Raw genomic sequence first — 22,675 nt, 5'->3', positions numbered from 1 at the left:
TATGTTGCATTTGACGCACAGATTGTGAGTTGTACGCACTCCTGCGGTTGAGCTGGTATTTGGGGGCACGTTGCTGGGCGTCCGGACTGCTCTTTCCCGACTCGGTGTCCTCAGAGCTCACTGACTCTCTCTGCTGCTTACTGGTAAGAATGACACACAAAACAAATTGAGTCATTTGTTCGGAAAACACTGCAGTCAAGCTGGTGCGTGGTTTAATGTCATGGAACAACATATGCGCTGCTACCTGTACATGTAAAGTATGAGCATTCAGGCAGCCAGACGGCATGATGGGACATTGGAGCAGATGTGTGCAAGCTTCTCTATAGATAGAGGATTAACTGCGTTTGTGTGTTTAGCTAGCATGAGGAAAAGCTTCAGACGAGATCCGAATTTAGGGGCGGGGGGGGGGGGGGGGGGGGGGGGATAAGTAAATTCAATTATATTTTATTTAGAAAGCAGATGATAGCCACCTTAAAAAGTGGTCATCATGACAAAAGAAGGAGAATGCATGGAGTGACACCAAAGCCCTGTTCAGGTGGAAACTGAAAGCATGTCAGCTCAAATGTGCAACATTCAGCGGAGACAAAATCAGGTACACTTGCTCAATGATACTTTGTTTTTGATTTATTCATTTGTTCGTTTTCTATAGCGCTTGTCCCCATTAGTTGCCTGTGAGCTGCAGCCCATCCGAGCTGAATTTGGTTGAGAGGCAGGCTACACCCTGGATGTGTCACCACCCAATCACAAGGCACATACAGACAAACAATCCTTTCCGCTCGTATTCACACTTACGGACAATTTACAGTCTTCACTTACCCTAACATGCATGTTTTTGGAATGTGGGAGGAAAAAATGCACCATGCCACCTTGTGTACATTAGCAGCATGCGTTATTTTATTTAACTCCCCGCTTCCCAAAAAATACTTCCCAGTCTAATGCAATTCACTGCCGGGTAATAAAAGATTTCAGTGGATTTGTCATCTGTTTTAGACAGTGACACAACAACTCAATTGAACTGTAGTCATCTGGAGACACTGCTACATTTAACAGTGTCATCTGCATAGCTATGATAGTCAAACTTTAAGGTTCTGAAGAATTTGACCAAAGGGTAGCATATACAGACTGAACAGGAAGGGTCCAAGAACTGACCCTTGAGGGACCCCATTGGCCATTGCCATTCGATGAGATTGAACACTTCCAACGGTTATGAAATAACTCATTTACTCCAGGTAAGACCTGAACAACTTAAGGACTACCGACATTTCCAACCTGTTCAGCAGTATATTTTGATCTACCGTAACAAAAGCTGCACTGAGATCGAACAAGACCAGAATTGACACCTTTCCCGAGTCAGTATTCAACCTTATATCATTCAGCACTTTAATAAGAGCTGATTCTGAACGGTGATGACTTCTGAAACCTGATTGAAATTGGTCAAAAAGTCAATTTAAGTTGAATTCAAACTAACTTTCTTGACAATCTTGGCTATGAAGCGGAGATTTGAGATGGGTCTATAGTTTGCTAACATGGAAGCATCGAGCGTTTTTTATTTTTTTAGAAGTGGCTTAATGGCAGCTACTTTAAGAGCTTTAGGAAACTCGCCTGACTGAAGTGAACAATTGATTATTTGTTGCAAATCAGCGAGCACACACTTCGCAATAGCTTTAAAAAAGTCAGCTGGTATTTGAGTCAAGACAGTTCGTTGATGGTTTCAGCTACTAAATCGTTTTCTCTACAGTGTTTTGGCCAAGTGTATCAAATTCTGACATGGTAATAGAGTTGTTCCTGGGTAGCTTCAGCTATAGCATAATTTTGTCATTTTGCTGATATTTAACTTGATGGATTGTATTTTCACACTAAAATAAACAAATTCATTGCATTTATCTGCTGACAGACTTTGTCTGTAGAGGTCATAATCAATTTGGAGTTTAGTTTATCTCTAATTACGTTCTGATTTCCTACACTTTGATTTAGAGGTCTTTTCCATCATAGTGCTCCTCCACGGTGTTCTAGATCGATTGTCTTAGTTTTAATAGGAGCGACAGCATTCATGACACTTGAGGTTTTCCAGGTGAATCTATTCAAAAGTTCATCAACAGTCTAAGCATTCACAATTTGTGACACAGCTGTGGTCTCCATAAACTTAGAAAACTGCCGGTGTTTCTGTGTATCAATGAAATATGGCTTTCACTTTGCTTGGTAGAGTTTTAACTTGCTTTTGTAGGATGTTGCAACGAACTGTGTTAACTGACAATGGTTTTCTGAAGTGTTGCCCACGAAGCAATATCCTTTACACAATGATGCCAGTTTTTAATGCATTGTCGCCTGAGGGATCGAAGGTCATGGGCATTCAAAGTTGGTTTTCAGCATTGCTGCTTACATGCAGAGATTTCTCCAGATTCTGCGAATCTTTTGATGATACTAAGGACTGTAGATGATGCTTTTTTACCATTACTCAACTTGATAAGTTTTGTTATTACCCCTGTCCCAGCTTTTTTGGAATGTGTTCCAGGCATCCAATTCAAAATAAGAGAATATTTTAAAAAATAATAATACTAACATTCATTAATTACAAAATTAAATATCGTGTCTTTGTAGTGTATTCAATTGAATAAAGGTTGAGAAGGATTTAATATAGTGTATAATGGGTGGCATTTTTTCTTTCTATGTCTTGGAGCAGTACCATGGCTGCCCATTCCCTCCTGTCACTAGATATTCACTTGGTAGGCTGTGTCTAGCAAGGGCAGTTAGGAAGTTGAGCCATTTAAACCCGAATGAGGACAAGTGCTATAGAAAATGGATGGATAGATGGATTATGTTTTTTGTACCTCATGTTGTTTTCACCCAGAATGGCTCGATGCACTTCCAAAATATTGGAAAAGAGCCCAAAACTCATGTTTGCTTCAGCATGCAAAAACAGATTTTGTGTAATATGCAAATAAGATTGCAAAGTAATGGCCGCTATGGAAACACATGGGCTAAGTTTACCACTGAGCTTTTACGGCAGGTCAGTGGCACTGGGGGCGAAGACGGGGCCGTTGCCGGGGGCTTCGGTGACGGGGGCTTTGGGAGCGCAGGCACATAAACACGTCAGATGTTGCAGAGATCAAGTGCAGCCCCGGCAGACAGCCCCTCGGAGCCCCTCTGGATGGCCGCATGCCCCTGCAGTGAGGGGTGGGTGTATGGGGGAGGGGGGGGTGTCAACCAGACACAGTTGGACATAAGTGGCTGCTGCGCCCACACAAAGCCGTGGACTCTGTCTATGTGATGTCTCTTTGACCCAATCTGCATTGATCGTATCTATGTATGTGAAACTATGCAATTTGTAACACCACCTGGCAACGTGTGTCTGTATGTACAGTATTTGAAAAACAATAGACCTTTTCAACATGACGTCACACATACTTTCGGGTGGCAAAAACTCCAATTTCATCTTTAGTAAACAAACCCATTAGTAAACAAATCCTTCAGCTGAAAAGATGTTATGTGGTGGACATAATTCAGACATACCGTAATTTCTCATGCATGATACACTTTTTTTCCCCTAGAAAATTCATCAAATGTCGATAGAGCGTATTATACAAAGATAAAAGGATATTTTTTTACCACATTGTATAAAAGTATACCTGTACCTAGGGGTTGTGAAATAGGTGTACTTTGATTCCAAAATATGTAATTTCTAATGTTACAAATTAATATACAGTATAATAAGGTACATTTTCGATGCTTACCCGAGAATCATGATGTCCTCGCGGGCACCCCCCAGGGGTGTCGAACTGGGGGGGGGGGGGGGGGGACAACTGTCCCAGGGCCTATTAGTTTTATACTCAAGAGTGTATTATACATGAGAAATCTTGGTCGAGACTGGCTAATTAATTGACTTTTCTGTTCCTCTTATTAATGGCACAGATGTGCTGTTTTGACACTGAAATGGAAAGCTAGCCATTGTGTTTTGCCTAATTACTCAAAGACAACCCAACCAAACATTTTATACATAAAAAGGTATCATGTTAGGATATTTCTTTCTTATAAATAAAAATTAAGAAAGTTGAGACATTTTGAACGTGCTGTCTTTTTTCTTAAGGCATTGCCGAGGTATCGGATTTCAGTTCAAGTCAGTGGAAGTCAATCATTTTGCTACCCTGAAGTAGCCTGGCGCAGATTATTTACAAACATTGTGAAAAGGTCCATTTTAAGAAAAAGAGCGGCGCTGACCTCTCACAAGGTGGTGGAGAAAGATGCATGTGCTCTACCAGTTGTCCGTTTTGATGAGCCTCGTCTGGAAGGAGAACAGACAGTTATGCACCTGGTGACTATTTGGAGTAAGTCACATATGCTCAAGTCATAAGTAAGTCTCAGGGCTCAATTGTTGAGACTGAGCAAAAAACTTGCATATCTTGATTCTTCATTTATTTGTCGAGTCAAGTCATTGCTTGAGTTCAGCAAGTCATACGTAAGTCAAGTCACACAATCTTGCTCAGTCAAAACATGTATTCTCACGTTAGCCACTTTTTATGCAGTGGTGCCTTAGATACAAGTGACCCGAATTAATTATTTTTTTATTTTTTAATATACAAGCTCCATCCTTCGTCCGACTTTTTGCTTTGAGTTGTGTGAGATAAAAAGACAATAGCGCATTGTGTATTTAAAACAACCACATAGCTTTGGTTTAGATAAGTCCATTTAGCTTAACACGAAGAATAAAATGCAAAATGATAGCATTGGTGTTGTGGCATTATAACCCTTAAAACAACGAATATCGGAACACAAACGGGAGCAACACGTACAGGAGACAGGTAACCTAACAATACTATTATATGCATATGGTATATTCTTTGATCTCTAACTAATATTACAGCTTGGGCTGGGATCCACCCTGTAAATCCTGATTCATTATTTGCGTTGACAGTAACGAATGACTCCTTGTACTATTCCGAAATTCAGGCAAGTCATAATCCAACAAATGAAAAATCTAATTGGATTATTTTAAATCTATCTATTCAACCGGAAAGCGAGTATGCTAACACGTATTGGCTGCCACTTCTCCCTCTGGAATTTTTTTTCTTTTTAGTTTAAAATGGCTTACTTGAACCAGGATCCCTCACTGTACCGCTAACCCGTGGCTAAAAGTACAACCCGGATTGGTTTTACGCCTCTCAGTCCCGTAAAGTCTTGCTGACTGGAACCAGCTGCCTCCTTTTCAGCTAGCTGGCTAGCAAACTGGCCGGTTAGGCGGCTAGCTTTCGTCATCTTGCCACGCTGTGTTTGGTCAAAGTTCTCCTATTCATTCTGCTGTAGCTGCCCCCCGACCAGCGACGGCTGCTTTCCGGCTTTGGTTGTGGCGTTGCAATGAATATCCGTGCAGCTCCTCGGGCTCGGCTATCGAATGCATACTTCTGCGGAGATCATTCTCTTAGTGGACTTCATCGACGTTGCCACTGCAGCCACCGTGGCCAAATGCACACATGCCCTGAAACTGTGCACAGTAAGTCCAAATGCCATCGGCCATGAAAACAGGCTAATAATCGTGGAATACTTTGTTTGTTTGTTTTTTTTAGGTAAATGCGGCATGGCAGCAGTTGTAGCTCTTGTCAGAATAAAGTAGTATGATATTCTAAGAGTCGTTCTGATTCGAGTCTGAACATTCAGATTCGCTCATCACTTTTCCACACCCACTCAAACCCCTATTTGAGTCACCACCAATTCCTATATTGCCTTAATTACAGCAGCTTACTCAGGAGTGACCATCTTCATGTATCCGCATGTCTGTATTATACTACCCACTATGTGGCCAAGGTAAGCACACCAGAAGAAGAAGCATATTGACCACTGAATTGAAGCAAAAATGTTGTAATTCTCGACATTCGATTTCATTATATCATATCAATATTATAGCGAGCTAGGAAGGCTGGACTAATGGCCTTTTTCATTCCATTTCCACAAATTAAACTAGTATCTCAAGACGCCGCTATATCTGTACTTGCGCTAGTTAGCTGCACTAACAATCAAATTGTTTTGAATTGTCCCAAACCCGACTTCGTATTGTCTATTAATTTATTCGTCCACGAGTCCACCACTGACCTCTGAGCAACTTCTGCTGGTTGGTCAAGATTCGCCGCAGCTCGCTGAGCCACGACGTCTTCACCCCCACGCTCGAAGCCTGCAACAGAGCAACATGTGCGTTCTATTTGTGACCTGTTTGCAGTTTAGTGACCAATCACTTGTTTTACAGACTCCTTACCTGAACCACATACACCTCCTCCCTGCCGCTGTACCAGATCTCAAACTTCCTTGGATCTCCTTTGACATTCTCTGTGATCCCCACAGCAGTCATCTGCCAAGACACATACACACACACATGAATAGCGAAAACATCCTCATCATCATCATAAACAGGGCTTACATCAGCTATCACATTTGTCACATCTACCTGAGTAATGAATCGGAATTTGTCTGATATCATCATTTCATAAAAGTAGAAATCCATCAGATGATGTCAACACTTTTAATAGCCCATTACCAGATGTTCTAGGATTGTTCAAGAAATATGGGTAGGATTTCTGAAAGCCAAATTTAGATTATAATGAGATCCAATCAGACAGCTAGATGAAAAATTCTGTCGTGATAATTATGCTCAGTTTTGACTGAAAGTATCAGTATTCATTTAACAACTCAGTATGTTTCTTATTGTGGATTTTGTTGGTTGTTTGTCAGGCATTTGTTTTCTAACCCAGTACTCCCTCATTAGTGTACAATTTTCCTATTTGGAAAAGGGGATGTCGGGGATGACTACAGTATATAAAATGGAGGGATGGAAGTAAATGGCCCACCTTTATGCAGTGCTTGAAGCCGTACGAGGGCGTCTTATCGCAGCCGTCGCCGTGCTCCTCCCTCCTCTTGCAGAAGAGCAGCACGCTCTCGTAGAGGAAGAGGTGGCGCTGCATGGGCTTGAAGCGGGCCAGCTCTTTCATGCGCGTGGGCCCTTTCTTGTGGCTGATCCACACACTGAAAGAGCCTTGCATCAGCACACGGCCCAGCTCGCAAATGTCCCCCTGACGCAGTGTAAGAACACGGGCGGGAAGTTGCTTATTTATCTGGAAACGGTATGTTTAAAATAAATAAATAAAGCCTGTTTTATGGGCCTCGCCTCATATCCTGTGATTGCGATCTGATGCATGGAGTCATTGACTGATTTGAGCAGGTCCAGCATGGCTGTTAGCGCCCCCTGCAGCTCAGACGATCCATCGCAGTCAGTGCTGTGTTTCAGCAGTTCCTGGGAGCACAAACACACAGATAACAACATTTAATATGTAACGTAATGTGTAAAAATGACTATTTAATGGCTTGTATACAATACAGTGTTCACCCAAATATTTGGCACTCATTTAACAAATAGTGGTACCTTGAGATACAGATTGAACCCCTTCCGTGACCACGATCGTAGCTCAAAACACGCAAATGATCTTTCTTTGGAAATGCCCAAAAATAAAATATTTTCGTAGTATTTTTTTTTTTTTAAAGAGAAAAATAGCACTCGATAATGTACTTTATAAAAATATACAGTAATGACTTCATTACATAAAATTACTATTATTTTAACCCTAACCCTGTTATTATTACTTTTTGTATTCAAATAATTGCATAAAAGTAAGGTTATCATTCTTAAACAAATGTTGATGGTAATGTGTAGGTTTATGGAAAGTAAATGTACACAAATTGCATTTAAATGGGCCCTTTTTTTCTTTTACCATTTATCAATACCATTTGTGTATTGATAGTTTAATTAATTACACGTTAACAACATAATTTTAGTTCATTTACATGGTACAATAATTATGGTGGGGGGGTCTCACACAGGGCGCCATTCAAGCTACTACCACCATTGGTTGTGTTGTCTGTGTAGCTTGTGCACGTTTCCAACTTTAGTCATACCTTGAGGAGCAGTTGATACTTGGTGAGGCGTTGAACTGGTTTCAGCAGGTAAGAGTCCAGGCCCAGCTTGTGGCCGAGCTTCTTCTGGCACACCTGAATGAATACAAAGATTATTACGAGTTAAACGGGCGTTGTGATTGTAGACATATTTGCACATGTGGATTATCATGTGGTGAAATTACCTGGAAGAAGGGGCGATCAGAGAACTGTCGCCACAGAGCGTCTGAACGGGGTTTATTCTGACAGTAGCATTCGTACATTTGGAAGTTCTCCTTCTGTTGTCACATGAATCGTATTTTTAATTGTATTTGTTTGACAAAAGAAACATTTTCATACAATAACCAAACCATATTTTAGAATACTGTAATTGCCTTCTCACCCTGGCAAGAAAGCAAACTCCCACACCTTCAGGAGTATCCAGACATCCTTCAAGGTCCTGGAGAAACATGCTGGGTTGGCCAAAAAAGGTCAGGGACAAACAAATAAACATCAATTTAGATGCATATACTGTATATAGACACTGACACATAGAACTCGAAAGGGACAAAAATATCGAGACACCTGGCCATTACATCTAAAAGAAAGGAAACTTGTTTTTTTTTAATAGCAATTAGCTTGACCATTCAGGCTTGTATTCTCCACACGTGGTCGAAGCCATGTAGGACCTGCCTGCTGTGAAAGTTGTAGATGTCGGGCATGTTTCCGAAGAGGACACCTCTCTGGGCCCGCAGGACGGGCGGCAGGAGAGCCGCCAGAAGCGGGTTGTCCATCTCCGCTTTGTAGCCCTGTAACGGCATCACAGTCAGCCGGCCTCATGACCGCATCGCATACGGTGAGGAGGAGCAGGAGGACGTTTGTTCTCACGAGGAGGACCGACAGCAGCTCTTCCACGTAGATCCTCTCCGTCTCGATGAGCTCCCTTATCACATGACTGTGACACACACATGCGCACACAAACATGCAAAAGAAGGTAAAAATAAACACGTTAGACTAAGGGAGGGAGACACAATGCTGTCATTAGAGCAGCGGTGGGCCACATTTGATTTTTCAAATGGAGATGAAGCTTAAAAAAAGAGAAGTTAAAAAGATGCTTAAACAATATGTCATATAGTTATTTTAAATAACACATTAACATACTATATAAATATTTATATTACTTATTTATTTTATACATAGTGTGATATAGATAAAACCCTGCCACTAATAGCCAAAATTCATGAGTAACTGACAGCCCCCCTAAAAAGATTTATAATTGCCTATAGATGACACAAGATGGTGACAAATCGCTACTTTTGTCTAAATGAAATTTCTCAACTCATTTCAAATGGTTCCTTAGCGCCAAGATGCCGCAAGTGGTGGCAAAGCACTACTTACATCTAAATGAAGCTCTTCAACTCACTTCAACATAGTTACTTGGCAAAAAGATGGCAGCAAAGCAATGCTCATGTCTAAATGAAGCTCCTCAACTTACTTCAACACAGTTCCCTGGCACCAATATGCCACAAGACTATTAGTGTACTGCTATGTCGTATTTCAACGCATCACTGTTTACATTGGCTTTATTAGTGCAAAGCGGTTGTCTGTTTGTAACATACACACAATAAGTAACGTGTATAAGCTATTTCATAATTAGACTTTTTACCAAATAAATTAGATTTTTTTTTGCCAAATAAGGGCAGATAGGCTGCCACAGAAATCCGCGAAACCAGTTCTGTCTCTCATTCTCATTATTTATCTCCATTATGCATAATTAATGTAACTATAATCAAATGACCAATTATTTTATAAAATAAATAATCCATTTTCAGTGCCACTTGATCCTCACAGGGGTCGCGGGCGTGCTAGAGCCTATCCCAGCCATCTTCGGGCGAGAGGCGGGGTCCACCCTGAACTGGTCGCCAGCCAATCGCAGGGGACATATAAACAAACAACCATTTGCGCACACATTCACACCTACGGGCAATTTAGAGTCCTCAATCAACCTACCATGCGTGTTTTTGGGATGAGGGAGGAAACCGGAGTGCCCAGAGAAAACCCACGCAGGTTCGGGGAGAACATGCAAACTCTACACAGGCGGGACCGGGATTTGAATCCCGGTCCTCAGAACTGTGAGGCAGATGTGCTAACCAGTCATCCACCTGCCACCTAAAATAAATTAATTAATTAAATAAAGCAGCACGGTGGACGACTGGTTAGAGCGTCAGCCTCACAGTTCTGAGGACCCGGGTTCAATCCCCGGCCCCACCTGTGTGGAGTTTGCATGCTCTCCCCGTGCCTGCGTGGGTTTTCTCCGGGCACTCCGGTTTCCTCCCACATCCCAAAAACATGCATGAATTGGAGACTCTAAATTGCCCGTAGGCATGACTGTGAGTGCGAATGGTTGTTTGTTCCTATGCGCCCTGCGATTGGCTGGCAACCAGTTCAGGGTGGACCCCGCCTCCTGCCCGATGACAGCTGGGATAGGCTCCAGCACGCCCGCAACCCTAGTGAGGAGAACCGGCTCGGAAAATGAATGAATGAATGAATAATTAAATAAAATGTTATTTTACAATTTGTTTCTTTTACTCTGTACAATAAATCAACTAACAAATTATTTACTGCAGTGAATGAATACAAATAAAAATGAATACATTTTAATGAACCACTTTTAGCCAAAACAGCTAAATGAATGCAACAAATTGAACACAACTCAATAATGTAAATGCTCATTGGAACGTATTCAAGAACCATACTTTGCCCACCCCTGCAGTACAAAAAAATACATCAAATAAAATCAGAGAGTACAACATGAAGATGGACAAAAGGGCTTGTTGTCCTCACCGCTTGAGGACATCCGGGCTGTCCTCTCCCTCCGCGCCGTACGACACACAGCTGCGGCTGTCCTGGTAGTCGTGAATCACCTCGATCTGGACACACGCATCTCCTTAAGTCATGTTTACTCGTCCAAAAACCAGGAGTGTGTGTGAAAATGTCTTACTTTGCGAGCATTGGGGCCTTTTCTGGACGCCCTCTTTCCGGGCAGAGGGAGATCAAATGTGAATTTTAAAGCATCAGCTGTAAAAAGAAGATCAGATCGTCAACTTATTGAAATATGTTTGTGTGATACAGTGCAGTCTATTTTCATAATATGCACAAATGGGGGTCATGTATGTGTCGGCTTTTGCTCTGAAGTTCTGGTGTAAATGCCAAAAAGTGAGTTTAATAATCATTTAGTCGCGTTTGTACAACGTACTAGTTCGTATTTGTTATTTATTACAACCCCAATTCCAATGAAGTTGGGACGTTGTGTTAAACATAAATAAAAACAGAATACAATGATTTGCAAATCATGTTCAACCTATTTTTAATTGAATACACTATCATTAATATAATAATAAAAATATAATAATCATTAACTTGGAATTTTATGGCTGCAACACATTCCAAAAAAGTTTTATCTTATCTTATCTTAACTAGCTCTTCTCTACATGCACACAACAGCAGGCATAAAGATATTATCACTGGGAAAAAGCTAAGGCTACAAAACCCCAGCCTACGTGTTGTGTGCCACGGTCCACAGATTTGGAACCAGCTTCATGATCATCTAAAAAAAACTATCCAATCCCTCTCAATCTTCAAGAGGAAACTACAAATTGTATTACTGTCTATGTATTTATAATTTGCTTAAATCTACTGACTGGGATCAATGCTTGTGTGTGTGCAGCTGTATTACTTAACATGTGAATACACTAAACTGAAGTAAACATACTTTACATTGTAGCAAAGTGTCATTTCTTCAATGTTGTCCCATGAAAAAAACAAATAAATATTCACCAAAATGTGAGGGGTGGGCTCACTTTTGTGAGAAACTGAATATGTACTGTGCTTACTTTCGAAAATAAGGACATTCCTAAATGGCCCCAAACTGTTGAACAATAGTGTATATAGATCTTTTTTTAAAATAATGTGCTTAGACTGTACAATGCTTGGGAGAGAAGATTGGCGATTTAGAGCGAGGTGGGTTCTCAGCACGGGGGGCCACCAACTGGATCGGTCGGACGTGTTTGTCGGCAAGCTTCCTCAGACCAGCCCGTCTGTTCTGGATCATCTGCTGCACGGCTGCGTGCTTCTCAAACGTTTTACTTATCTTCCCCTACCGGATGAGGATAACGATGCATAAGTCCCCGTTCAGACTCTTTATTCTGGAGCATTTTGCAACAGACCTAAATATACCGGACCTGCAGTTGAGGGGTAATGACAGCTTCATACTCCAGAGCCAGAACGTCAGGTCCAGATGTCATTACGGACGGCGAGCCCTCCAGAAAGCTCTCGATGGCCTTCAAAGCAGTCTGAGCCCCCTCCTTGGACTGGAACTTCTCCACGAGCTGATTGGCCAGCAGATAGGCTCCATCATCACACCAGGTCTGGGCCTAAAGCGGGTGAAGATAAGGATATACCTATGTATGTGCAGATGAAGGGTGAAGCCATTATTTTAAAAGCGGGGAGGATAAATTGTTCAGAATCAAACTTTCATGAGCAAATGATCACCTATATTCTCGCATTCATCTGCTCAAGCACAAGCACAGTACAGTAGAACTAAAGGTACTTGTGTTATAAAAAAATAAATAAATACATAAAAAAAGACCCTGGTAAAATTTAACTACTGATTCAACTCCTGCACTTAAAAAATTCAAACTCATTTTTTTGGTGCAGGCGACATCGTAGTTATGGTTTGCAGAGGTCTGCTATGAGTGTGAAACCATATAAATGTATTATATTATTACAAACACACAACAAATTCATGGATACCAGTAACTAGTTTTGAAATCAGAAACTAATGAAAACTGTTCAACTCTTATTCATTTAATTTTAAAAGGGGGACTGGTAACAAAAATGCCTGCAATTCCCAATCCATTGTGGAACTTTATCGAGAAACATGATTTGCTTTCGCCGGGGACATCAAAGGATGTGGCAGGCCGGATCTGGTCCCTGGGCCTTGCGTTTGACACCTATGATGTAGACGTAGCAATTCAGCACCTTTACTTAGTACTTATGTACTTAAATACAAAAGGAAATACGTATTTTCACTGACAATTATATAAAATACCCATTTTGATAACAAACAAAACATTATTGTATCAAAACGACGTTTCCATAGCTTTACTAACATTGTAAAATAAGTCCAAAAAAAATGCTAAATTAAATCAAAATTACCAGTCTACCATGGTTGAAAAAGTAATAAGCGTATTTGACAAAATAAGGAGTAGAAAGTACAGATGTCTGTTTTCAAATGTAGGGAGCAAAAGTAAAAAGTAGTGAGAAAAATAAATACTCAAGTCAAGTAAAGATACCTGAAAATTCTACTTAAGTACAGTAACAAAGTATTTGTACTTCATGACTTCACAACACAGGTTCAAGTCCATTCATGGAGCTACCTGGTCCAGAGACATCAGCAGCTGCTGCGCTTGGAGGAGATGACAGCGTTTGCTCCCCAGAGCAGCACTGAGGCCATCGCAGTGATGCCGCAGCTCGTTGCAACGTTGCATGATAAGAGCGGTGGCGTAATGGTGGCCCGCTGACAGCTGGTGCCCGTGGAGGATGATGATCTGGGCGTGTGACATCACTTCCTGTCGGGGCAAAAGCAGCAGATTGCGAGTTTTACAATGGATGGCAGTGACAAAACTTCCATCATTCCATTTCCCATAGCGCTTAGCCTGTTCAGGGTCAAAGGGAGCTGGAGCCTCCCGCAGCTGACTCACCGTCACGTGACAAACCTGAGCAAATGTTTCCAAAGTGTCCAGCTGTTTGAGAGCCTGCTCGACTTGAGCCAGCGTGTCGACGGTCGTGGACAGCTCGCTCTGCTGAGACGACACACGCGACAGACACGACTCCATCTGAAAAGTCAGCGACGCAAAATTAGGAGGGTTTGTGGTCTGACATAGAGAAATGCAGTTTGAAGACAATTAAATGACAACTGGGACCAGTAAGCGCTGTTTCACGGATGACTGAAATTAATCCTATGAGACAAGATTATGAAAGAAGCCCTTAGACTTGTTTTTTTATGAAGGAGTAGTGAACTCAAGAGGGAAAAAAAAATACTATGTAATTATACGGTATTATGATTTTAATTTCGAAAAAAAATATTATTTCGAATATTTATATAAATTGAAATTATACTTTATTCTGTTAATAACGCAGCTTTACTGCAATCTCGAAAAATATTAAAAATTTTAGCTTGAAAATATGTTATTTTTTTCTTAAAAATAACCACTTTTTTGCATAAAATAAAAACAAGACTTTATACTCACAATATTACAACATTAATTGAAAATCTAAAAGAAATATATAATTTCTGGTGGTAAAAATATACAACTTCATTCTTATAATATTAGTTTTTATCTAAAAAAAAATAATTACCCTTTTTCTTTCAAAGTTATCATTGATCATTACAATTATTATTTTAAAAATATAATTTTTATTCTGGAAAATGCAAAACCTTATGCTCATAATATTTGGAGTTTCTGTCTCAAAAAATAGACAACTATTTTAGCAAAAATATACAACCTTAATCTCACAAAAATTTATTTTGTGACTGATAGAAAAATTAATATTTTTTTCTTTTTTAACAGCACAAATACATGACATTTATATGTTTACCTCTTGAAAGCTTTGCTCATATGTGAGCAACTGCAGGTATTGGTGCAGTTTTAGACGGTGCTTCTCAAAGTAGCCGTCGAAGGCCAACTCCATGTCTCGGAGTTGAGCCAGGAGCCTACAAAATAAAAGAAGACAATGAAGAGCAATTGTGGTTATTTACAAGTCATTTCATTGAGTTGAGTGCTGCTTGAAGATCTCTCACCGTTGAACCGTCTCCCGGTCCAGCTGGACGTCCCAGTCAGGGTCATCGTTGTCCCTGGTGCTGGTGGTGGTCTCCAGGCTTGAGAGAAGATGTTGCCCCTCTTTTGACAAAGATCGAATAGCCTCCTGTCACAGGTGAACAGTGTTTATTGCAATGAATCATGAGCTACAATAGTACTTGTGAGAAAAAACTAGTTAGTGCAGAATTGAAGGACAATTTAGGCAACAAGATTTTTGACAAGAAGACTATGTACAGTATTTATTTTTTAATATTTTATCTTTTCAAGATAAAACTGGTATTAAACCATCCTATATGTTGATTTGTACAGCTCAGCTATCAATGGCACACTTTTTATATTTCATTTGTCATATCATATATTTTGCTATGTTTGGCATAAAACCTGTTACAGATACTCCGTTACCTGAAAAATAAATATTACAAAAATATTGCTTTACAATTAAATACATTTAAATTTAATTTGAATACTAATTTAATTTGAGTATTACTGTATATAAAGTAATAGGTTTGCAAATCAATGCTAATGTTGGAGTTTTTGCGCTATAGTACATCGTAGCAGTTTTAGCTGCTGTGCTAACTCGCCAAGAACAAACTTAGCTGTACTCCAAAAAAGAAACACTGAGATTTATGTAAAATATTATAAATAGAAGCGCACTTGGCTCTACCCATGGTCAGAGCAATTAGCTTGATGATGACATTTCTGATGAGTCATGTAGCTCACAATTTTTTTTCCTGTTCTGTATGTTGAGACAACTTTAGCGTGGAATCACCACTATTAATTATATGTATGTGTTAAAAATTTTGTTAACAATTACAAGGAAGAAATATCAAGAAAATTATACAAAAAAATATTGAAAAAATATTTTATCTGTTATATTTGATATGTAAGTTGATCAATATGTCCAATTCAAGCCTCTGGCATTTGTATTTTTGCTACATTAATATCATTGCTGCTGTCTTGACCTCATTTTTTATTCTCTTTGTTTAGCGAGTCTTAAGAATTATTGGGCTAATATGTGACCTTGGGTATAACATTTTGTCCCATATCATGTGTAAATGTGTGTTGGTATGACAAAGTTCTTGAATCCTTGAATCATCTCGAAGAGAAATGTTTTTATCAAGAGCTATTTTATTCTAAACAATATATAGGGAAAGTTTTTACTACAGTTACAGTTGCATTTTTTTCCTGTATTTTCTGCATGGATTATTTGATATTTCATTGGGGGCAGAAAATATCCTCCAATTCTGGAACGACACAAACAAATATCATGTTAACAAAAGGTACTTTAAGCTTCCTGTATTTTTCACTGTGAGACTCCAGGAGACTGTGGATGGCGTCGCCCTCGCTGGGTATGACCGTCTCGGCCAGTTCAGTGCCGAAGGCCTGCAGCATGTGTGCCACGTCTTTGACTGTGACGGCAAAACTTTCAATTGCCTGCAATAGAACCAGAGTGGGTACAAACAGAAAAAAATTTGAACATTTATTTTCTAAATCAGGAGTTATGGTTATGATGATGATTTTATTTTTACTTTTTTTTCAAGACCTACAGGGTTAAGGTTTTGCTCAAATCAGTTTTAGTAAGGGCGTAATTATACTAACTAAACACATCAAATCCCTCATTGGTGGAAGACACTGACAGATTTGTTGTGCCAAACAATGGTGTACCTAATGTTCTGGGCACATACAACAGACTAGAATACCGTTCTTAAAACAATCCAGTCGCTATGACAGTAGTCTAGAGTGCCTCCGAACTCTGATGTCAGCTGGTTTTCGTTGATGTACTTCAGCAGATCTGTGACGGAGCTCAGCATCACCACCTGATTGGTCACATCCAAAACATAAAGTCATATATTTACCATAGCAATACAAATGCATTGTGAAAATCTTATGAAGTATCCTGTTACAAAACATGCAGTTTTCCTTAGTTTATCATCCACATGCGCGCATTATAAGTGATCACAGTGCCTGTATAGAAAAGCACAACATTTCAAGTGCCAGGCATTTGGAATTTAAAATGATACTGTGGGATTGCCCTTTAAAATTAAATCAACTCAATTTTTCTACGTGTGCATAATAATTCTCAAAACCTAACTTGAGTCATGAACCGTAAAACCAAGTGATAACTATATGAAATGTAAAGAAAAAGAGTGAGTGATCACCTGCCCTGTAAAGGTATAATAACCTTTTACATTAAACATACAAAAACAATAGATAGATATACAGTATTTGTATTTATGGCATCGCATGAGCAACAGGATTCTACCAAATCAAACTCTTTTGAAGTTAAGCCTATGACTAGCATTGCAAACTTAATGGTAAATCTCTGGAAAATTACAATAGGAAGTTAAACTGGGAAAATATTTGCAAAATTCCCAATTGGAAACTTTGCATGAGAAGTGAATTAGCTGGGAATTTAGGGTAGTACATTATTTTGTTTTGTCATATGCAGACATACATAGAAAACTCTCCTTTCCCACATACAAGGGCATTACAGCGCTCACAGCACAAAGCAAAACAAATGACCAAGTGACATCTTGTAACTAAAAACTTGTAAGTAGGGGCACTTGTAACTCAAGGTACTGCTGTACTTGCATGAAATCTGGTTATTTTTAGTCATGATTATGCCAAAATATATTTCCCTAACCATATTTAAGTTCAATATTAAGAGCCAACCGGCTATAATTTAATAATAATAATATAATTACAATATAATATAAGTTAGGTTGCCTGACCGGCATTTTGAGCATGAAGTTTTCTTGGCTGAAGCGAAAGCCGATGTCGGTGACGGTGCGATGGAAGAAGCTGGTGGGTCGGAGGACCAGGACCAGGTGGAGGTTCCCGGGAAAGGAGGCCTACAATTTCACAATGGGACAGAACAACATTCACAAGATCCACTCGAATCACATGATTCAAGAAGAATCTGATTCTGAACAACAGAAAAGAGGGTTACGGCTTTACAGGTGTCGTGTGATATCGTCAGCCTGTGGGAAGCCGTTTGAGCATTTATTCCATATCCTACTAGTGCGCTGAATTGCGGTCCCCAACCTTTTTTGCACCACGGACCGGTTTAGAGTAGGCTTTTTTTCACAGACCGGCTGTCGACCGGGGATTGGGGACCACTGATGTACAAGACTAGTCTGCTCTTTTGTTCTCACTTGTAAGACCATTCAGCGCACTAGTAGGACCACGAGGGTGCACTTGTGACATTTTTTCCACCTCTTCCCTTCACGATTGTATGACATTTTTCACACTAGTAAAACGACTAGGGCACACTAGTAGAATGACCATCTTAATAGTGAATTTTTTTACAATAATGCCTTCCACTATTGTTTGAACATTTCTGCACAATAGTAAAACAGGTTAGCACTAGTAGACTGACTGTCTTACTAATAACTTTTTACGTCACCGTATGATATTTCTGTGCACTAGTAGAAAGACTAGGTTTGCATTAGTAGAACAACTGTCTTACTAGTGAAGTTGTTCTACACTACTACTTTCCACTACAGTGTGACATTTCTGCGCACTAGTCGAACGACTAATTCATGTTACAAGTCAGGCAAAACTGTGCACTAGTTGCCAACTGCGTGCACCTAGTACTGTTAGTGTCATAAAATTCTAGTAGTTAACATCTAGCGCTTCACTTCTAGTGCTAGTCGTGTGAAAATATCAACTAGTGCACAGTTTCGCTTCACTAGTAACATATAGTCATTGTAATAGTGCCCCTAGTCGTTCTATTAGTGCACTAAATAGTCTTACTTGTGAGGACAACGAGTGTACTAGTACATGGACACTTCAGCGCACAAGTAGGATCTGGAATAAATTCTCAAATAGCTTGCCATATCCGCCTCACATGCTGCATTTTTATCTTAAAATTCTTAACTGTATTTAATTAGCATATGCACCCACCAGACAGCTACTTTAAGCTAGCTACAGCTTTTTTGCTTTTTTAAAGCAGTAGATCTATGTTTCTCCTCTCATGAATCATCACGACACGCCACATAAGTTATTTAGCACCTGACATCAAGCAGGCAAACGCGTAGACTTGATTCGGAATTGGGACTTTCTTTAAGCACTAGCTTAATGCTAACACACAATGCAAAACATCACGAGCAGGCTAACAGAACTAGCATTGATGTTGCGATAATTTTAACCTTTCATCAACAACATATATACTGTATGAACACCAACAGTAGCAACACTTGCAGACAGCGCATACAACAATTCTCACAGGCATATATTATTTATCCTCTGTGAAAAATGGCTAATATTATTGAAGCTTATTTGTGACTGTCTTCTGTGTTTCATTATCAAATCGACACATAGCACAGTAAGTCCGTACAGTCAAGGGGAAAAAATTATTAGGCCTTTTTTTCTTCTTCAATGTGTTGTTCTAATGCCTGTTACGACAAAGGTACATTACTTGAAGAATACAATCAGTATGACAGAAATGCAGCTGATTCCATAAAACTATTTGACATGCTAAAGTTTAACTGTATTCCCAGTGATTTTGGTTATCAAGAAACCCCCCCAAAAATGACTAGATATCAGCTCTTAAATTAAACTCTTTTTGTAGTCATCATCATATTTGTCCAAACAAATGTATCTTGACTTGTACCAAGCATTAAAAATTAACACGAAACTGAAGAAACAAGGGTGGAAATAATTTTTTCCATGACTGTATGATTTATACTTCCCCCTTGTGTCCAAGGTGTGTACACCAGAATAAGGCAGCGCAACGCCCATTGAATCATCATGATGCAAACACTGTTTGATTCTTTACGTTCTATGCAATTGTGTTATTATTTTCCCCATTATAAAAAAAAATAATACAAGGCACTCGTGTATCTACTAAAGTATACTGCTATGTTAAAAAAATGCAAACACTTCTTTTAAACCCATTCAACGTTAACCTGTATTCATGATTTAACCTGTATTCATGATTTTCTATTTTCCCGTTGCAGGGTGACGTGTTTGAATGTGAAATAATTGTTGACATTGATTTGTCCTGACACGCCCTCCTTGTCACTGAGCGACTGACGTCATTGACGCACGCATGTTGGCGAACATGCATGGCACACTCTGCCCACTTGGGTCTTCCTTTCCTTCCACGCAGAGACTCTTGCATGACTAAGCAGACGAGCGCTACACACACGTACACAGAACAGCGCTCAACTCACTGCCGCATTCCCACCCTCAAACTTCACCCAAACTCCTGCAGCGAGGGAATAAAACATTGAACTAGTCGTTACCGGGCTGGTCCGGATCTTTGTGAATCCTCTCCGGCAACATGTCTCAGCCATGTTGCGATAACAGCACATCTATTTGGCTTGAATATTTTACAGCTCCATTAGGATGCAGCAAGCAGCAGCTGCCTCGCTCACACAAGGAAGAAGGAAGGATGCAGGCTAACACTCTGTGTCTGCCTCCTCATCCTCATCTTCATCCTCTCTGCAGAGTCCCGCGTCATCACACTTTTTGTGTGTGTGTGTGGGGGGGGGGGGGGGGGGATTGTTTTGCATTTCAATCAGTGTTAGGTCATTCCAAAATATTTGAAACCGCTCTCAGTATGATGCAGCATTGCAGTTGTGCACCACCACAAGCTAGCAATAATAAACATAATGTTCAGTGAATTATTTTCTTTGCAAAGGGAGAATATTTCTAATAATCTATTTTTTTTAGCTATACCTAATGTTGAGAGCAGAAAGTTGAAAACCATCCACATAGTGTCCTGTCCTATTTGCTAGTCATCGTATCCTGCCCTGTCCAACCCAGCCAAATTGGCTACTCATCATGTCCTGTCCTTTCCTGTTTGCAACTCGTTGTGTCCTGGCCTACTCTGTACAGTTCAGTTTAGCCCAGTCTAGCCCTGTACTTAGTCACAACCTGTCCTGTCCTATTTGTTACACGTTACAGCCTCTCCTAATTGCTACTTGTCACATCCTGTCCTATTTGCTACTCGTTATGTAATGCCCTGTCCTGTCTATTTGCTTCTGTTCCTGTCCAGTCCTGTTTATTACTAGCCACATCCTGTCCTGTCCTATCTGTTTGCTACTTGTTGTGTCCTGTCCAATCCAATTCAGTCTTTTTCTGTCATATTTGCTACTCATCTTGTCCTGTCCTACTCTGTTTGGTCCTAGTCATGTCCAGTCAGGTTCAGTCCTGTTCTGACGTATTTGCTACTCATCTTGTCCAGCCCTGACCTGTCCTGTTTGCTCCTAGTCACGTCCAGTCCAATTTAGTCCTGTCATATTTGCTACTTCTTGAGTCCACCAATGCCCCGTCCTGCTCTGTCTGGTCCTATTTGTCATGTGTTGTTGTGTCCTGTCCAGTCCAGGCCTGTTTACCACGAGCCACATCCTGTCCTGTCCTGTCCATGATGCAATTTACAAGAGAGGGGGAGTAATATATATCAAACTCTCCTCTGGCACAGCAAAGCTGTACCATCATGAAAAGGCATACAGATAAACCACAATGAGTGACTAAGCAGCCGTACAGGACCAGGTTAAAACATTCAAACGTAATCAAAAGAAACATAAGACACAAAAACTCACTGCTATTCTGGCCAATGCAGTCTTGATAGAAGCCCAGGTGTCCAGTCTCCGGTCTAAAATGATGATGAACTTTACTCCCGGTTGCCTCGTTCTGTGGGGGGGGGGGGGGGGTGGGGGGGACGATTCACATCAAAGCTACGTGAACATGGCCCTGCTCAAGTTGTCTGTTTCTAAATAAAAACACTAATGACTTTTTTAAAAAACAGTTGCTTTGTGGTCAAAAAAGTCATGATAAAATGGCTAAGTTGGCACCACTGACCGCTTTTGCAAACAATCACCGACCTGTTCGCAACCATGTTGTTAGTGGAAGCAATGCACATCAGCTAGCTATGATGGATAAATATTGAATTTAATTTATTTGAAATTGGTTATGTTTCTTTCTATTAAACAGATCATGAATTTAATTGTTTAAAAAAAATAAGTTATTCCAATTATATTTAGGGGTGCACATGACACTTATGTTTTAATTTGCAGATCTGAGGGAAAACAATTCTGCCCTGTAAGAGGTCCCTAGGCCCAAACGTCTGACAACTGCCGCTGTAGATTTGTCAAGAGACAATGTGAGAATTCCCTGAATCATTGTATGTGCTGGCATCTGCAATACTTCTGAAACACTGTCTGGTGAGGCCCTGGTGAGGCTGTGCCCAGAATGTAAACAGAACACATTTGGTGCACTGCAGCATATTGTGGCCACAATGTGCAACCCCAATTCCAATGAAGTTGGGACATGTTAAACATAAATAAAAACAGAATACAATGATTTGAAAATCATGTTCAACCTATATTTAATTGAATACACTACAAAGACAAGATATTTAATGTTCAAACTAATAAACTTTATTATTTTTAGCAAATAATCATTAACTTAGAATTTTATGGCTGCAACACGTTACAAAAAAGCTGGGACAGGTGGCAAAAAAAGACTGAGAAAGTTGAGGAATGCTTATCAAACACCTGTTTGGAACATCCCACAGGTGAACAGGCTAATTGGGAACAGGTGGGTACCATGATTGGGTATAAAAGGAGCTTCCCTGAATTGCTCAGTCATTCACAAGCAAAGATGGGCAAGGTTCACCTCTTTGTGAACAAGTGCCTGAGAAAAAAGTCGAACAGTTTAAGGACAATGTTCCTCAACGTACAATTGCAAGGAATTTAGGGATTTCATCATCTACGGTCCATAAAACCATCAAAAGGTTCAGATAATCTGGAGAAATCAGAGCGGCAAGGCCGAAAACCAACATTGAATGCCCGTAACCTTCGATCCCTCAGGCAGCACTGCATCAAAAAACGGCATCAATGTGTAAAGGATATCACCACATGGGCTCAGGAACACTT

The 22,675-nt window shown here is 40.1% G+C and overlaps 1 protein-coding gene across 4 annotated transcripts in view; it reads right to left on the bottom strand.

Moving 5' to 3' along the window:
• mcf2a (MCF.2 cell line derived transforming sequence a) overlaps positions 1 to 22,675 on the bottom strand; it is a 39,514-nt gene that overhangs the window by 5,633 nt on the left and 11,206 nt on the right. For 2 of the 4 annotated variants that reach the window (XM_061685406.1, XM_061685409.1), the window contains exons 4-26: positions 21,341 to 21,431; positions 17,522 to 17,641; positions 16,490 to 16,606; positions 16,074 to 16,223; positions 14,771 to 14,895; positions 14,569 to 14,683; positions 13,671 to 13,805; positions 13,347 to 13,538; positions 12,150 to 12,341; positions 11,893 to 12,064; positions 10,910 to 10,986; positions 10,753 to 10,838; positions 8,797 to 8,863; positions 8,602 to 8,717; positions 8,312 to 8,381; positions 8,115 to 8,207; positions 7,933 to 8,025; positions 7,148 to 7,273; positions 6,831 to 7,052; positions 6,242 to 6,334; positions 6,082 to 6,160; positions 4,216 to 4,279; positions 40 to 140 (exon numbers count right to left, since the gene is read on the bottom strand). In XM_061685406.1, the coding sequence (XP_061541390.1) occupies positions 40 to 140; positions 4,216 to 4,279; positions 6,082 to 6,160; positions 6,242 to 6,334; positions 6,831 to 7,052; positions 7,148 to 7,273; positions 7,933 to 8,025; positions 8,115 to 8,207; positions 8,312 to 8,381; positions 8,602 to 8,717; positions 8,797 to 8,863; positions 10,753 to 10,838; positions 10,910 to 10,986; positions 11,893 to 12,064; positions 12,150 to 12,341; positions 13,347 to 13,538; positions 13,671 to 13,805; positions 14,569 to 14,683; positions 14,771 to 14,895; positions 16,074 to 16,223; positions 16,490 to 16,606; positions 17,522 to 17,641; positions 21,341 to 21,431 (2,696 nt within the window). The remainder of the gene's footprint in view (positions 1 to 39; positions 141 to 4,215; positions 4,280 to 6,081; positions 6,161 to 6,241; positions 6,335 to 6,830; positions 7,053 to 7,147; positions 7,274 to 7,932; positions 8,026 to 8,114; positions 8,208 to 8,311; positions 8,382 to 8,601; positions 8,718 to 8,796; positions 8,864 to 10,752; positions 10,839 to 10,909; positions 10,987 to 11,892; positions 12,065 to 12,149; positions 12,342 to 13,346; positions 13,539 to 13,670; positions 13,806 to 14,568; positions 14,684 to 14,770; positions 14,896 to 16,073; positions 16,224 to 16,489; positions 16,607 to 17,521; positions 17,642 to 21,340; positions 21,432 to 22,675) is intronic. The other 2 variants (XM_061685408.1, XM_061685410.1) reach the window with 1 other exon arrangement.

The sequence above is a fragment of the Phycodurus eques genome, chromosome 9 (genome assembly GCF_024500275.1).
Source record: "Phycodurus eques isolate BA_2022a chromosome 9, UOR_Pequ_1.1, whole genome shotgun sequence".
In the NCBI taxonomy this organism is placed as follows: Eukaryota; Metazoa; Chordata; class Actinopteri; order Syngnathiformes; family Syngnathidae; genus Phycodurus; species Phycodurus eques.
The sequence above is the reverse complement of the archived record's forward strand: the minus strand, read 5'-3'. Positions and strand labels throughout refer to the sequence as shown.